The sequence below is a fragment of the Cebus imitator genome, unplaced genomic scaffold (assembly GCF_001604975.1).
Source record: "Cebus imitator isolate Cc_AM_T3 unplaced genomic scaffold, Cebus_imitator-1.0 Scaffold576, whole genome shotgun sequence".
Lineage (NCBI taxonomy): Eukaryota > Metazoa > Chordata > Mammalia > Primates > Cebidae > Cebus > Cebus imitator.
Window position 1 is genome coordinate 561,493 of NW_016107891.1, and position 17,813 is coordinate 579,305.

At 35.7% G+C, this 17,813-nt stretch overlaps 1 protein-coding gene across 3 annotated transcripts in view; it reads right to left on the reverse strand.

Moving 5' to 3' along the window:
* TMLHE (trimethyllysine hydroxylase, epsilon) overlaps positions 1-17,813 on the reverse strand; it is a 164,087-nt gene that overhangs the window by 66,942 nt on the left and 79,332 nt on the right. For 2 of the 3 annotated variants that reach the window (XM_037734140.1, XM_017516223.2), the window contains exon 2: positions 2,562-2,743. The exons of the other annotated variant lie outside the window; for it this stretch is intronic. In XM_037734140.1, coding sequence (XP_037590068.1) covers positions 2,562-2,742 — 181 coding nt within the window. In that variant the 5' untranslated portion in view covers position 2,743. The remainder of the gene's footprint in view (positions 1-2,561; positions 2,744-17,813) is intronic. 3 annotated transcript variants of the gene reach the window in all.

The window sequence follows — 17,813 nt, forward strand, 5'->3', positions numbered from 1 at the left end:
AACTTCCTAAAAGTATAGAGAATCTCAAGGGACCCTGAATAGTCAAAACAATCTTGAAAAAGGAGAATAAAATTGGAGGCCTTGCACGTCCCAATTTCAAAACATGCAACAAAGCAACAGTAATCAATATGGTACTGATGTATGAAAAAGTCTTTATATTTCACTTTTGAAGGATCATTTTGCTGGATATATAATTCTACATTGGTAGTTTTCCCCCCTTTAACTCTATAAGGTTGTCAATCCATAGTGTTCTTGCTTGCACGGTCCTGATGACATGTCCACTGCAATTCTTATCTTTGTTTCTTTGTAGGTAAGGTGATTTTTTCCCCATTAGGCTGCCTGCAATATTGTCTCTTTGTCTTTGGTTTGCTGCAGTTTTAATAAAATATGCCTATGTGTGAGATTTTGCTTGTTTGTTTTAAAGTGTGTGTGTGTGTGTGTGCATGTGTGTGTGTGTATGTGTATTTATAATGCATTTGTCAATGTATCTATTTTTATGCCAGTAATATATTGTTTTGACTACTATTGCTTTGTAACATATTTTGAAATCAGGTAGTATGATGCCTCCAGCTTTGTTCTTTTTGCTCAGGATTGATTTAGCCATTCAGGGTCTTAATTTGAAAGCTTTTCCTTTCAGATCAGGAACAAGGCAAGGATGCTCATTCTTCCTACTCTTATTCCACATAGCACTGGAACTTGTAGCCAGAGTAATTAGGCAAGGAAAAGACATAAAAGACATCCAAACAAAAAAGAAAGAGATGAAATTGTCTCTGTTCACTGATGAAATAATCTTATGTATAGAAAACTCTAAATATACCACCAAAAAACTGTTAGACTTAATAAATTCAGCAAAATCCACACACAAAAATTAGTATTGCTTCTATACCCTAACAATGAACCAATTAAAAAAGAAATCAAGAAAACAATCTCATTTATAATAGTTGCAAAAAAAATTTAGAAATAAATTTAACCAAGGAGATTAACAATCTCTACACCCAAAACTATAAAACATTGTTTAAATAAATTGGAGAAAACACAAATAAATGAAAAAATGTTCTATGTTCATGGATTGGAAGAATTAATATTATTAAAATATCTGTACTATTCAATGTGATCTACAGATTCAGTGCAACTCCTGTCAAAATTTCAATTACATTTTTCTTGGAAATAGTAAAAAGTCCTAAAATTCTGACTGATAATTTCAACACCTGTGTCGTATATATGTCTGGTTCTGATCTTGCTTTGTCTCTTCAAATTGTGTTATTTCTTGCCTTAGCAAGTTTTGTAATTTTGTTATTATTAAAAGCCAGACATCTTGTATAAAGCAATAGCTACTGAGGTAAATAGGATTTTACCATGAATATTTATATTAATCTGGCCTGGAGTAAGGTTGTGTTTGATGTTTGTCGTCTCTATGGGTACCAGAAGCATTAATTTCTCTAGTGATTTTGTTGTCTTCTCTCTTGGCCTTGGCCCTTCCCTTTGTGTTGTACCTCAGAGACTGTCTGTCTCTTGCAGCCCTTCCAGCTGTAATCCACTGTCATTTTAACTGGAGGTTTATTAGCTTGTTGTAGGGTATAGGGGGATGAGGGCATTCTACAATCTTCAGATTAAGTCTCAGTCTTTGGAGTGCACAGTGAGCCTGTGTCTTGGAAGAGTGGCTTTCACAATTGTTTTTTTCTTCCAAGGTGTGGTAGATTGAACTGTAACCCCCAAAAAGATATGTTGAAGCCCTAACCCATGGTACCTGTGAATGTGACCTTATTTAAAAGCATCTTTGCAGATGTAATCAAGTTAAAATGAGGTCACACTGGATTAGGGTGGACTCTAAATCCAATGACTGCTATCTTTATAAAGAGAGAAAGATTTGAAGACAGAGATTAGACATTATAAAGGCAGCCATGTAAAAATGAAAGCAGAGACTGGAGTAATGCTACCACAAGCAAAGTAATGCTAAGGATTGCCAGTAACCACAAGAAACTAGAAAAGGCAAGGAAAAACTCCTAAAGCATTTGGAGGAAGCATGGCCTTACCAATGCTCCAAGACTGAGAAAATGAACTGTTGTTTTAAACCACCTAGTTTGTGTAATTTGTTATGGCAGCCTTATACATATACACATAGTTAAAGCATTCCCTCCTGTCACCTAATACTTTCTGTGGTTGTAATATTCCTAGTCTATATCTTTGAAACTCTCTACCTTTAATATTAAGGCTTTCTTTTCTTTCTTTTTTTCCCTTAGGTAAGACAGGGAGATCGAGCGGAGCTGGAGCAGGCCAAGATGCCTTCCCCTACTTGGGAAGGGATTTCAGTACTGCCCTCTGCTATTTTTATCTTTCTCCCAACTTCTAGAACTTCACAAAAAGTATTTTTCGGACCACACAAAAGGTATTTATCATTGCATAACAGTGTGAATTGCACACTTAAAATGGTTAAGATAGTAAATTTTACACTATGTGTTTTCTTACCACAATTTTATCATTCCAATTTTTGATATATGTGCTGCAAAAGCAAATAATTCTTACCACAATTATTTAAAGTATCTGTCTTCACAATCTCTTACCAAAATGATCTTCATGTTGCTGCCAAGCACAAGTCAGAGACTTAGAGGCTGTATGGTGCCAACGAACAGCTAAAGGAAGTAAGCTTTTAAAGGTGGGCTGGGGTAGGGCCTGACATATGACTCCTCCTTTCAGCAAGTCCTGAAGTCTGCTTTGTAGGTGGGACAATCTATGGTACCACATCCTAGAAGATTGGATAATAACAAGTTAGTAGTAATATAAAACAACTTTTATGAGGCTACAGGAAAAACACTACAGATATAATTATGCAAACTGATAGATTTAATGATCTCAACTACTGAGGATTAAACAAAGGAGAAATTCTGAAAAGCTAAGCATAAGTGATCTATAAATACTATTAACATTTTCTTATTAGCCACCCTTATTTTATGTTATAGAATCCTTCTTTTGCCCTAATAACTGAAGCAGTGCTTTAAACAATTCACTAATCTTAACATTCCAAGCACATACAGTCATCTGCATAATGACATTTCCATCAATAACAGATCACATATATGATGGTGGTCCCATGAGATTATAATGGAGCTGAAAAATTCCTATCAGCTAGTAACATGGTAACATAGCACAGTGCTTTGTCTTTTCTATGTTTAGATGTGTTTACATACACAAATCCTCAGCAGTATATTACAATTGCCTACAGTATTCAGTACAGTCACATGCTATGCAGATTTGTAGCCTAGGAGCAACAGGCTATACATATCACATAGCATAGATGTGTAGTAAGCTATACCATTTGGGTTTGTTTACACTCTAGGATGTTCACACAACCATGAAATTCCTGAATGAGGCATTTCTCAGAATGCATCCCTGTCATTATGCTGTCAACTGACTCATAATTGTAAAAGGATTATTTTTTATGTCTCATCCTTCTGGATCTCTCTGCTTGTGACACTATTGATCCCCCATATTCTGACTACTTGAAAGTCTCTTCTTTGCTGGTTATGTGTGCTGTGAGCAAATTAAACCCTCAGTGACTCCATTTCCTCCTTTGTAAAATGAGGGTAATAATAGTATTTATCCCATGGCTTTAGTGTGAGGACTAAAATATTTAGAATTATGTGTCTCACACTAAGCCTTACATATGTATCAGCTGCTATTATTATCATTATTATGGCCATTGTTAGGAATAAACTGTATCTGTTGGGAAAATGCCTTGATAAACCTGCTTGGAGTTGGTGATGCTGAGTAGCATAGTTTTAGAAAAATTAATAAAACAACCCCATTTGCATAAGGTCTTAAAAGGAATTTATTTGTCCTGTGGCAGAAGACTGAGAGAGCTATCTGATTTCAGATAGGCTCTGTGGTTCTTGATGTGAACCTTCTCAATTACACCCTCAAATATGCAGTAATGTAACCAAACCCACAAAATACTTATTATGAGTGGACTGGTGAGTGCATATGTGTGTGTGTTTACATGCATATGTGTGGGTATGTGAGGGGTACACTGATACACTGATGAAAGGACTGAACTACCTGCTGATATGGGATGAAACCAATCATATACACTAAAGCCATAGCTAGAGATATAATAGAATTTACTAATCACTAGAGAGCAGTCTGTAATTACAGGATAGAGAATAGAAGGCTAAAGTCAAATTTATTGAGATTTTGTGGCTGAGGACAAGAAAGAGAACACAGAAAGTCCTCTGCTGATATGTGGGTTACATTTATTTCTTCACTGTCTCTTGTTTCCAACCTCTTACCTATAGGTACTGTCTGAAACAGGGGTTGGCAATCTGTGACACACAAGCTAAAAATGGAATTTACATTTTTTAAAGAGTTGTAAAGAAAAACAAAGACGAGTATGAGACCAAGACTCCAGACCAAGACCAAGACTACAATTTCTCCTTTGTAGTCTATGAAGCCTACAATATATGTTTATCTGGATCTTCAAAAAAAAAAAAAAAAAAAAAAAAAAAAAAATCCAACTCCTAGTAAAATATTCAATTCTTAATCAAATACTCTTCTCCCACTACATCACACAACCTCTTAATCAAGAATATTCACTCACTTCATTATTTCACAAAATAAATATTACTAAGCAGGTTTATAATAGGTACTTCCTTAAGTACTAAGATACAAACATAAATAAGCCAGCAATCGTAGCCACCTTTTAAGAGGTTCACAATCTAGCGGGGAAGAAAGACAAGTACAGGGCGATAACTACTACTATTTATAATAATTTTAAGCATACAACACAGTGAAAGGTGTAAAAGAACAAGAAGTTAACTATGCCTGAGGAAAGTGGTGGATCTCCATATGATTAGTGTTCTTTGAAGGTTTTGTTGTTTTATATTTACCTAAAAATAAAACTCGCTCACTGTAAAAAACAACATCAGAAAAAAAGATAAGGGGATTGTCGGGGTTTGGAAAGAATCCATACAACCCTGAAATATACAAAATAAAAGAAAAAGCCTATTTTTTCATTATTTACCATTCCCATTCTTTCAAGGAAACTGTTGATGAGGTTTGGCATATTCAATGACACATGCAATTAAAATCTCCACACCTGCCATACACACATACAAAAATACATGTGTTTAGTATTTAAACCATAAAGAACGGTAGAAAACAAAGTCTCTCTTCCCTCATTTTCCCTAATTTCACTACTCATATGTTACCAGTTTTAATTTTTAAAAATCAGCCCAACTTAAACTGGATATCTGTATGCAGAAGAATGAGAACCCTCCCACCATATAAAAAAAAAAAAAAAAAATCAAATTTAAGTGAATTAAAGACCTAAATATAAGACCTCAAACTATGAAACTACTACAAGAAAACATTGGGGAAGCATATCAGGACGTTGGTCTGGGCGAAGATTTCTTAAGACTTCAAAAGCACAGGCAAGCTAAGCAAAAATGGACACATGGGATCACATCAAGTTAAAAACCTACTGTACATCAACGGATTCAACCAACAAAGTGAAGGGACAACCCAGAGAATTGGAGAAAATATTTGCAAACCACTCATCTGACAAGGGATTAATAATCAAGAAATTTGCAAACTGGGAGCAAGTATCTGAAATTCATACAACTGACAAAGTAGTAATATCAAAAATATTTAAAGTCATCCTACAGGCTGGGCTCAGTGGCTCAAGCCTGTAATCACAGCACTTTAGGAGGCCGAGGTGAGTGGATCACAATGTCAGGAGTTTGAGACCAGCCTGACCAACATAGTGAAACCCCATCTCTACTGAAAAATACAAAAAGTATCTGCACGTGGTGGCATGCACGTGTAATCCCAGCTACTTAGGAGGCTAAAGCAGGAGAATTGTTTGAACTCAGGAGGCAGAGGTTGCAGTGAGTCAAGATCGCACCAATGTACTCCAGCCTGGGTGACAGAGTGAGACTGTCTCAAAAAAGAAGAAGAAGAAGAAAAAAAAAAAGACATCCTACAGATCAATAGGAAAAGCAAACAGTATGTGAGCAAATAGTACAAACAGACATTTCTAAGAGAAAACACTATGGTCAATATGGTCAATAAATTCATGAAGAGATGTTCAACATCATTAATGATTAGGGAATTTTAATCTAGCCACAGTGAGATATGATATAACCATTTGATTGGCAAAAATTAAAAATTCTGACAATAACAAGTATAGAGATCTTGCACATCTTTCATTGAATTCATTCCTAAGTCATTTATGGTGCTATTACAAGCAGCATTTTAAAATTTCAATTTGCAATTGCTAATAGTGTACACAATACAACTTATTTTTATATTCTGACCGGGAATGCTGTAATCATATTAAAATCAGTTACTATTTCCAGTAATGGTTTTGGAAATTTCCTAGGATTTTCTACATAAGAAATGTCATATACGAATACAGTTCTACATCTTCTTTTGCAAACTTTATATCTTTTGTTTTTCGCTTCACTGAACTCACTAGTTAGGACCTCAAGTACAATACTAAATAGGAGAAGTGAGCACAGACATCCTTGCCTTGTTCCTGATCTTAGGGAAAAGTGTTCTAATTTCATGATTAAGTATATTGTTAGCAATGTTTTTGGATTTTTGTTATTGTTATTAATGGCCTTTTTCAGGCTGGGGAAGTTTCCTTCAATTCCTAGTTTTCTGAGAGTATTTATCAGGAACATGAGTTGAATTTTATTAAATGTACTTTCTACATCTATTGAGATTATTTTATAGCTTGTTGCTTTATTCTAGTAAAGTGGTTAATTATTCTGATTGACTTCCTATGTTAAAACAATCTTGCATTTCTGGAATAAACCCCACTTGATTATGATATATTATCCTTTTTATACATTGTTGGATTCAATGTGCTGAAATTTTGTTACAGCATTTTGCATCTAGATACATGAGGAATACATGGTCTGGTTTGTGTGTGTGCGTGTGTGTGTGTGTGTGTGTGTGTGTGTGACATCTGCTTTTTTTAAAATTATACTTTAAATTCTGGGAAACATGCAGAATGTGCAGGTTTGTTACATAGGTATACATGTGCCATGGTGGTTTGCTACACACATCAACCTGTCATCTACATTAGGTATTTCTCCTAATGCTATCCCTCCCCTTACCCCCTACTCCCCTGACAGGCCCCGGTATGTGACGTTCCCCTCCCTGTGTCCATATGTTCTCATTGATCAACTCCCACTTATGAGTGAGAACATGTGGTGTTTGGTTTTCTGTTCCTTTGTCAGTTTGCTGAGAATGATGGTTTCCAGCTTCATCCATGTCCCTACAAAGGACATGAACTCATTCTTTTTTATGGCTGCATAGTATTATAAGGTGTATATGTGTCACATTTTCTTTGTCCAGTGTAACATTGATGGGCTTTTGGGTTGGTTCCAAGTCTTTGCTATTGTGAATAATGTTGCAATAAACATACATGTGTGTGTATCTTTAGAGTAGAATGATTTATAATCTTTTGGGTATATACTCAGTAATGAAATTGCTGGGTCAAGTGGTATTTCTGGTTCTAGATCCTCGAGCAATTGCCACAGTGTCTTCCACAATGGTTGAATTAATTTACACTCCCACCAACAGTGTAAAGGCATTCCTATTTCTCTGCATCCTCTCCAGCATCTGTTGTTTCCTGACTTTTCAATGATCACAAAATAAGTTAGAAAATGTTACCTCTATCTCTATTCATTTCTCATATGTCAGATTTTTCTTACACCTTGTTATCCTCTTTCATTTTGTTTTTTCCTGTTCTTCAATTTTGATATTTTCTATTTACTGCTCTGTTTCTTATTCTGTTTCTGGTTTGCAGTTAAGGTGAATCAAAGAATTGTCCACTTCACTTTTCAGTTCTAGTATTTCCACTTGGTCCTTATTTAGAAATTCCATTTATCCTCTGAAATTTTCCATCTATTAATTCGTTACACTCATTTGCTCCTGTAAGTTCTCTAACATATTTACAATAACTGCTTTAATGTCCTGTTCAGAAAACACCAAAATCTGGGTCATCTCTGAGTCTGCCTTTATTGACTATTGTCCTCCCTCCATATTATGACTATTTACCCATTTTGTTAGATATTTAGTATTTTTTGGAATGTTGGCTATTATGGATGGTATGTTGTAGATGGCTTTGTAAATAAACTTTATCAGAAGCTACTTTTTATTCCTAGTTTGCCAAAATATTTTTTCTCTCATAAATGGATATTGAATTTTAGGGTTTTAAAAAATTTATTGATTTGACAAGATGATTTTTCTCCTTTGTTTCTTTCTGTGGTGAGTTACCTCGATTCATTTTTAAAATGTAAACCAACTTTGCAACATTGGCATAAACCCAACTACAATGGGTTATATTATCCTTTTTTTTTTGTAAATTCTTCCCATTTATTTATTTTATTGCATTTTCGGTTTTGGGGTACATGTGAAGAACATGCAAGATTGTTGCATAGGTACACATGTGGCAGTGTGATTTGCTGCCTTCCTCCCCATCACCTACATCTGGCATCTCTCCCCTTGCTATCTCTCCCTAGCTCCCCACCCAGGGAGGGGAGCACTATATTATCCTTTTAATACATCATTGATTAAAATTTTCTAATAGTTTCTTAGAAATTTTGCATCTATATTGATGTGTAAACTTAGCCCCAAATTTTACTTTCTCATATTTTCCTTATTTTAGTTACAACATTAACTTTATGAAAAGAGTTGTAAAGCTATCAGCTTTCTTCTGTTCTCTGGAAAATGTCATGTGAGACTGATATTATTTCTTTCTTAAATTTTGATAGAATTACTCAGTGAAGGCATCTGAGTCTGAGCTTTTCTTTGTGGGACAGGTTTAAGTTCCTTAAGAGTTATAGGTCAGTGCAGAAATTTGTCTCCTGGTGTTCTTGTTGGTAAGTTATATTTCCTAGTAATTTATCTATTTTATTTAAATTTTTAGTACACTGACAAAATCATTTATAATATCCAATTGTAACTTTTCTGTTTTGTGATATATAATGGTATCTCCTGCCTCATTCCTACTATTGGTTATTTATACTTTCTCTATCTCTTTTTGTTTCTTTATCCATATTTCTAGTGATATTATCAATTTTATTAGCCTTTTTATAACAGAAACTTCAGTTTAAATAATGCTGTCTATCAAACGTGTCTTTCTTATAGGAAATTCTGTCCTTATCTTTGCTTCTTTCTACATTCTTTAGGATTAATATTCGATTGTTTTTCCAATTCCCTGAGATAGATCCATATGTCATTGACTTTTAGCCTTTCCTCTTTTGCAAAATATGCATTTTAAGGCTACAAATTTACCTTACAGTAATGATTTAACAGTATCCCTTTGAATTTTGATATACTATATTTCCATTTCTCAGTCAGTTCAAAATATTTTCTATTTTCCATTACAATTATTAAAAATTTGGCCCACAGGTTATTTTAAAGTATACTACTAATTTTAGGGTAATTTTCTAATTTATTTCTTGTTTTCTAACTTAATGTCTGTGTGGCCAAAAAATACTATAATTGTTTAAAGTTTTTGAGATTTGCTTTATGGTCCAACACATCACGTATTATTCTATGTGCAAAAAAAGAATATGTGTTCTGCAATTGTTGCATGTGGTTGTCTATATATATCAATTAGATCAAGTTTGTTAATATTACTGTCTAACTCTTCTACACTTGACCTTAGCCAAAAGGCCGAGAAGCGATGTCTAACTCTTCTATATAGTTATTTGTTTTCTCTTTTTTGTCTGATATTCTATCAGTTACTGAGAGATATATTTTAAGATCTCTGATTATGATTGTGAATTTATTTATTGGGCATCTGTCAATTTTTGCTTTGCCTATTTCGAGTGTTAAGTGCATACAAATCAGAATAATTGTTTCTACTTGGTGGATTGTCCCTGTTATCATTCTAAAATAGCCCTATACTTAGTAAAGGTTTCTATCTTAAAGTCACCTTTGTCTGGTATTAATATAAGCTATCTCAGTTTTCTTTGGGGTAGTATCTGCATTATATACTTCTTCCATCCTTTTATTTTCTTTTTGTTTTTCTTTTACTTTAGTTTCTGGGGTACATGTGCAGGTCATGCAGGGTTGTTGCAGAAGTGCATACTATAACCTGCATTTCTCCCCATGTTATCCCTCCCCACCCTTCCGACCCAACACTGTCCCTCCACTAGTCCCCCCAAACTGCCCCCAGTGTATGCTGCTCCTCTCCCTGAGTCCACGTGTTCTCATTGTTCAACATCTACCTATGAGTGAGAATATGTGGTGTTAGGTTTTCTGTTCCTGTGTCAGTTTCCTGAGAATGATGGTTTCCAGACTCATCCCAGTCTACAAAGGACAGAACTCATCGTTTTTTATGGCTGTGAAGTATTCCATGGTGTATATGTGCCACATTTTCCTTGTCCAGCCTATCATTGATGGGCATTTGGGTTGGTTCCAGGTCTTTGCTATTGTAAACAGGGCTGCAGTGAACATACGTATGCATGTGTTTTTATAATAGAATGATTTATAATCCTTTGGGTATATACCCAGGAATGGGATTGCTGGGTCAAATGGAATTTCTATTTCTAGGTCCTTGAGAAATCGCCACACTGTCTTCCACAATGGTTGAAATAAATTACATTCCCACCGACTGTGTAAGAGTGTTTCTATTTCTCCACATCCTCTTCAGCATCTGTTGTCTCCAAATTTTTTAATGATCGCCATTCTAACTGGCGTGAGATAGTATCTCAATGTGATTTTGATTTGCATTTCTCTAATGACCAGTGATGATGAGCATTTTTTCATATATTTGCTGGCCTCATATACGTCTTCTTTTGAAAAGTATCTGTTCATATCCTTTGCCCACTTAACATATATATATATATATATATATAAAATTGAATTTTAGGTTTTGGGGTACATGTGAAGAACATGCAGGATTGTTGCACAGGTACATACATGGCAATGTGGTTTACTGCCTTCCTCCCCACCACCTATATCTGGCATTTCTCCCCATGTTATCCCTCCCCAACTCCCCACCCTCCACTGTCCCTCCCCTAGTTCTCCCCCTCACATTCGAATGGGGTTGTTTTATTCTTGTGTATCTGTTTTAGTTCTTTGTAGATTCTGGATATTAGCCCTTTGTCAGATGGGTAGACTGCAAAATTTTTTTCCCATTCTGTTGGTTGCCAGTTCACTCTAATGATGGTTTCTTTTGCTGTACAAAAGCTCTGAATTTTAATTAGATACTATTTGTCTATCTTGGCTTTTGTTGCCATTGCTTTTGGTGTTTTAGTCATGAAGCCTTTTCCTATGTCTATGTCCTGGATGGTTTGGCCTAGGTTTTCTTCTAGTGCTTTTATGGTATTAGGTTTTATGTTAAAATTGTTAATCCATCTGGAGTTAATTTTAATTTTAGTGTAAGGTGACAGGAAGGGGTCCAGTTTCTGCTTTCTGCACATTGATAGCCAGTTTTCCCAACACCATTTGTTAAACATGGAGTCCTTTCCCCATTGCTTATTTTTGTCAGGTTTTCCAAAGATCAGATGGTTGTAGATGTGTGGTGTTGCTTCTGAGGCCTCTGTTCTGTTCCATTGGTCTATGTCTCTGTTTTGGTACCAGTACCATGCTGTTTTGATTACTATAGCCTTGTAGTATAGTTTGAAGTCTGGCAATGTGATGCCTCTGGCTTTGTTGTTGTTGTTGGTTAGGACTGTCTTGGCTATGCGGGTTCTCTTGTAATTCCATATGAAGTTTAAAGTGGTTTTTTCCAATTCTGTGAAGGTCATTGATGGGGATAGCATTGAACCTATAAATTATTTTGAGCAGTATGGTCATTTTCATGATATTGATTCTTCCAAATCATGAGCATGGAATGTTTTTCCATCTGTTTGTGTTCTCTTTTATTTCGTTGAGAAGCTGTTTGTAGTTCTTGAAGAAGTCCTTTTCATCCTTTCTTAGTTGTACTCCTAGGTATTTTATTCTCTTTGTAACAATTGTGAATGGGAGTTCACTCTTGATTTGGCTCTCTTTAAGTCTGTTATCGGTATATAGGAATGCTTGTGATTTCTGCACATTGATTTTGTATCCTGAGACTCTGCTGAAGTTGCTTATCATCTTAAGGAGATTTTGGGCTGAAACGATGGGGTCTTCTAAATAGACAATCATGTCGTCTGCAAATCGAGACAGTTTGACTTTCTCCTTTCCTAACTGAATATGCTTTACATATTTTTTTTCTTGCCTGATTGCTCTGGCTAGAACTTCCAATGCTATATTGAATAGGAGTGTTGAGAGAGGGCATTCTTGTCTAGTGCCTGATTTGAAAGGGAATTCTTCCAGCTTTTGCCCATTGAGTATGATATTGTCTGTAGGTCTGTCATAAATAGCTTTTATCATTTTATGATACATTCCTTTGATACCTAGTTTATTGAGAGTTTTTAGCATGAAGGGCTGTTGAGTTTTGTCAAAGGCCTTCTCTGCATCTATTAAGAAAAATGTGTTTTTTGTCTTTGATTCTGTTTATGTGATGGATTACATTTATGGACTTGTGTATGTTGAACCAGCTTTGTATACCCCGGATGAAGCCTACTTGATTGTGATGAATAAGCTTCTTGATGTGCTGTAGCATTTGGTTTACCAGTATTTTTTTTGAAGATTTTTGCATCGATGTTCATCATGGATATTGGCCTAAAGCTTTCTTTTTTAGTTGAGTCTCTGGTTTTGGTATCAGGATGATGTTGGTCTCATAAAATGAGTTAGAGAGGATTACCACCTTGTATTGTTTGATATAGTTTCAGAAGGAATGGTACCAGCTCCTCTTTGTACATCTGGTAGAATTCGGCTGTGAACCCATCTGGACCTGGACTTTTTTTGGTTGGTAGGCTATTGATTGCTGACTCAACTTCAGCCCTTGTTATTGGTCTATTCAGGGTTTCAACTTCCTCCTGGTTTAGTCTTGGTAGAGTACAAGTGTCCAGGAATTTATCCATTTCTTTCTGGTTTACTTGTTTATGTGCATAGAGCTGTTTATAGTAATTTCTGATAGTAGTTTGTATTTCTGTGGGATCAGTGTTGATATCCCATTTATCCTTTTTTATTGCATCTATTTGATTCTTCTCTCTTTTCTTTTTTATTAGTCTGGTTAGCGGTCTATTTTGTTGATTTTTTCAAGAAACCAACTCCTGGATTTATTGATTTCTTGAAGGGTTTTTTGTGTCTCTATCTCCTTTAGTTTGGCTCTGATCTTAGTTATTTCTTGCCTTCTGCTAGCTTTTGAGTTTTTTGACCTTGCTGCTCTAGCTCTTTCATTTTTGATGATAGGGTGTCAATTTTAGATCTTTCCTTGTTTCTTATGTGAGCACTTATTACTATAAATTTCCCTCTTGACACTGCTTTAAAGCTGTCCCAGAGATTCTGGTAAGTTTTGCCTTCATTCTGACTGGTTTCAGAGAACATCTTTATTTCTGCCTTCATTACATTGTTTATCCAGTGTACACTCAGAAGCAAGCTGTTCAGTTTCCACGTGGTTGTGTGGATTTGAGTGTGTTTCTTAATCCTGAATTCTAATCTGATTGCCCTGTGATCTGACAGACTGTTTGTTATGATTTCCATTCTTTTGCATTTGCTGAGGAGTGATTTGCTTCCAATGATGTGGTCAATTTTAGATTAAGTGCAATGCGGTGCTTAGAAAAATGTATATTCTGTGGATTTGGAGTGGAGCATTCTGTACATGTCTATTAGGTCTGCTTGGTCCAGCTCTGCATTCAAGTTCTGGATGTCCTTGTTAATTTTCTGTCTCATTCATCTGTCTAATATTGATGTGGAGTGTTGAAGTCTCCCACTATTATTGTGTGGGAGTCTAAATCTCATTTTAGGTCATTGAGAACTTGCTTTATGTATCTGGGTGCTCCTGTGTTGGGTGCATGTATGTTTAGAATAGTTAGCTCTTCTTGTTGGATTGATCCTTTTAACATTATGTAATGCCCTTCTTTGTCTCTTTTGATCTTTATTGGTTTGAAGTCCATTTTATCAGACTAGGATTGTAATTCCTGCTTTTTTTTTTTCTCCATTTGCTTAGCAAATCTTATTCCATCCCTTTGAGTGTATGTGTGTCTTTGTATGTGAGATGGGTTTCCTGAAAACAGCACTCTGATGGGTCTTGACTTTTTATCGAGTTTGCCAGTCTGTGTCTTTTGATGGGGGCATTTAGGCCTTTTACATTCAATGTTAATATTGTTATGTGTGAATTTGATCCTGCCATTTTGTTACTGGCTGGTTTTCTTGCCCATTAGTTGACTCATTTTCTTCATTGCATTTTTGGTCTTTCCCATTTGGTGTGCTTTTGCAGTGGCTAGTTCCTGTTCCTTTCCATGCTTAGTGTTTCTTTCAGGTGCTCTTGTAGGGCAGGTCTGGTGGTGATGAAATCTCTCAGTAATTGCTTGTCTGTAAAGGATTTCATTTCTTCTTCACTTATGAAGATTAGTTTGGCTGGATATGAGATTCTGGGTTGAAAATTCTTTTCTTTAAGGATGTTCAATATTGGCCCCCACTCTCTTCTGGCTTGTAGGGTTTCTGCTGAGAGATTCGCTGTGAGCCTGATTGGCTTCCCTCTGTGGGTGATCTGACCTTTCTTTCTGACTGCACTTATCATTTTTTCCTTATGTGGATTATGTGCCTTGGGGTTGCTCTTCTTGAGGAATATCTTTGTGGAGTTCTCTGTATTTCTTGGATTTGAATGTTGGACTGCCTTGCTAGGCTTGGGAAGTTCTCCTGGATAATATCCTGGAGTGTGTTTTCCAGCTTGGATTCATTCTCCCTATCATATTCAGGTACACTGATCAAGAGTGGATTAGGTCTTTTCACATAATCCCATATTTCTTGGAGCCTTTGTTCATTTCTGTTTACTTTCTGTTTGTCTTACCTATTCTGTTATCTTTTCTCTCCTTGCTTTGTTTTGTACTAATAGTAATTTGCATTATTCAATTTTCTCCTTTAATTGTTATACATTCTTTTACTGTTTTTATTGATTATTCTATGAATAATAATGTATATTTGACTTATTAAAGTATAACAGAAATTAGAGAGTTTATGTTAACTGCATTTATCCTCCTCCCTCAAGTGCTATTATTGTGTATTTTAATTGTATACACACACACGGGCGCCACATATTACTATTTAATTTATGTATTCCTTCATTCATTTATAGATTCAGAGTTTCTCTTTCATTCATTCATTTATAGATTCAGAGTCTCATTTTATCACCCAGACTGGAGTGCAATGGCATGATCATGGCACACTGCAGCCTCAAGCTCTTGGGCTCAAGATCCTCACCTCGGCCTCTCAAGTAGCTGGGACTACAGGCATGCACTACTTTGTTTGTCAAGATATTACTATTTTTTAAAATATGATCAATGGACATTCAGATCTACCCACATATTTAACCTCTCCCCTGTACTTCATTCATTATCTATTTCCAGGATTTCATTTAGGATCAGTTTACTTCTGACTGAAGATCCTTAGTATTTCCTTTGGTTTTTGGTGACAGGTTCCCTACGTTGTGGACCATCTAAAAACATCTATTTTACTTCCATTTTAAAAGGCTGTATATAGAATTCACCAGATAAAATTTTAGGTTGGCAGTTACTTTTCTCAGCATTTTGAAAATGTAATTCTATTATCTTTATGTTGTTTCTGTTGAAAAGTCAAAGTCAATCTAATTGCTATTCCTTGTAAGGTAATACTTTTTTTTTCTCCAAATGCTTTTAAGACTTTTTTCTTTATTTTATTATTATTATTATTTGGAGGTTCTTACTAAAATACACCTACATGAGGGGTTTTTTTCTTTCACTTATTCTGCTTTGGGTTATAGTAACTTTTTGAACTCATGAACTGATGCTTGTGATAGGCAGATTTCTAAGATGACCTCAAGTCACACTTGCTGTTGTAAAATCCTTTCCCCTGGAGTGTGAGAGGGATTATGAATATAAGGTTTCACTTGCATTATTAGGTTATGTATATGGGACAGCTGACTTTAAGAAAGGGCAATGGTCCTTCGTTGGGATGACCTAATCCAGGGATCCTTTAAAAGAGACACGTCTCTTCTTAGTGAAAGAGACTTGAAGCAAGAAAGAGAGTTGATGCCAGAAAGGTTTTTCATTGGCTTTGAAGACTGGGACAACTACATGGCAAATATGGCAGGCAGTATCTAAGAGATCAAAGTGACTCACAGCTGACATGTGGCAATGAAACAGGGACTTAAGTCCTATTGCTACAAGGAACTGAATTCAGCCAACATGAATGAGGCTACATGTGGATTCTTACCCACAGCCTCCAGAAAGGAATGTAGCCTGGCCAACATTGTGACTTCAGCCTTTAACACTGCGACCAGAGAAGTCAGTCATGCCACACCTGGACTTCTGACCTATAGAACTATTAGCTAATATGTGGATTTTTTTTAAACCACTAAGTTTGCGGTAATTTGATATGCAGCAATAGAAAAATAATGCAATGCTTTCATTACATTTTGAAAACTCCTCATCATCATATCTTCAAATATTCCTTCTGTACCATTCCCTCTTCTCTTCTTCTAGGACTCCTATTGCAAATATATCAGACCTTTACACATATTAGGTGCCAGACACTGTTAAAGGTACTGAAAATATATCAGCAACCAAAAATATTCCTATCCTCTGGAAGAACCCTTTAATGACATCTTGATCTCCCTTACACCTAAATTGTCTCCTCCCACAGAGTTCCTCCTCACAGTAAATTCTAGTCTCATTCAACCAGTTGCATAACTCAAAAATCAGTGCTTCAAATTTGATACTTCATTAAAAAAAAGTTTCCCCCCCATAACCACTTATCAAGTCATGATAACTTTTATACCTTAAATGATTCTCAAATTTGGGCCACTGTATTATATCTTTACTTGACAACATGCCCATCCAGGTCCATTATTATTTCTCACTTAAAGACGGCAATAGCATTCTAAATGACCTAGCCACTCTTGCCCTCCCTTTAAACTTTTTGCACACTGTAGGAAGAGCTAAGTAAAATATGTCAGTGTGCCACTTCATTTGAATATCTCCCTAGGCCTTTCAATATAAAATCCAATGTCTTTATGTAATGCCTTCTACTGCCTGGTTCTGAGCTACCTCTCAGCCTAACTTCCTGCTACTTACCTCCTTGTACTTGATTCCTTACTCCAAGATTTGCCATGTTCTTTCATATTTGAAGAAGTTCATGTTCATGCTCTTTCTTCATACTGGAAGCCCCTCCCTTCCTACTCTACCTTTTATTCATCTTTTAAGAATCAGCCTAGATATCATCTCATGTAAGAAGTCTTAGGCTGGGGAGGGATAGCATGGGGAGAAACGCCAGATATAGGTGATGAGGGGATAGAGGCAGCAAAACACATTGCCATGTATGTACCTATGCAACAATCCTGCATGTTCTGCACATGTACCCCAGAACCAAAAGCGCAATAAAATATATATTTAAAAAAAAGAAGTCTTCTCTAAACTCCCAGAATAAACTGGTAGCTTTTTTTTTGTTCTCTTATAATACTCTGTTTATGTGTCTTCCTTCTTAATACATTATGTTGAAATGATATGTTTATATGTCTTTCCCCCGATAATGCTCGATGTTCCTCAATAGGAAGGCCTATATGTCTCATTCATTTTGATACTCTAACATCTAGCATGGTTCCTAGTACTTAGTAGAACTCCATAAATGTTTGTGAAAATTGAATTGTTCTTATTCCAGCATCATAGCCTCTTTAAATCTAAAATGTCTGCTTAATCTTTTTTTTTCTTCTTTTTTTTTTTTTTTTGAGACGG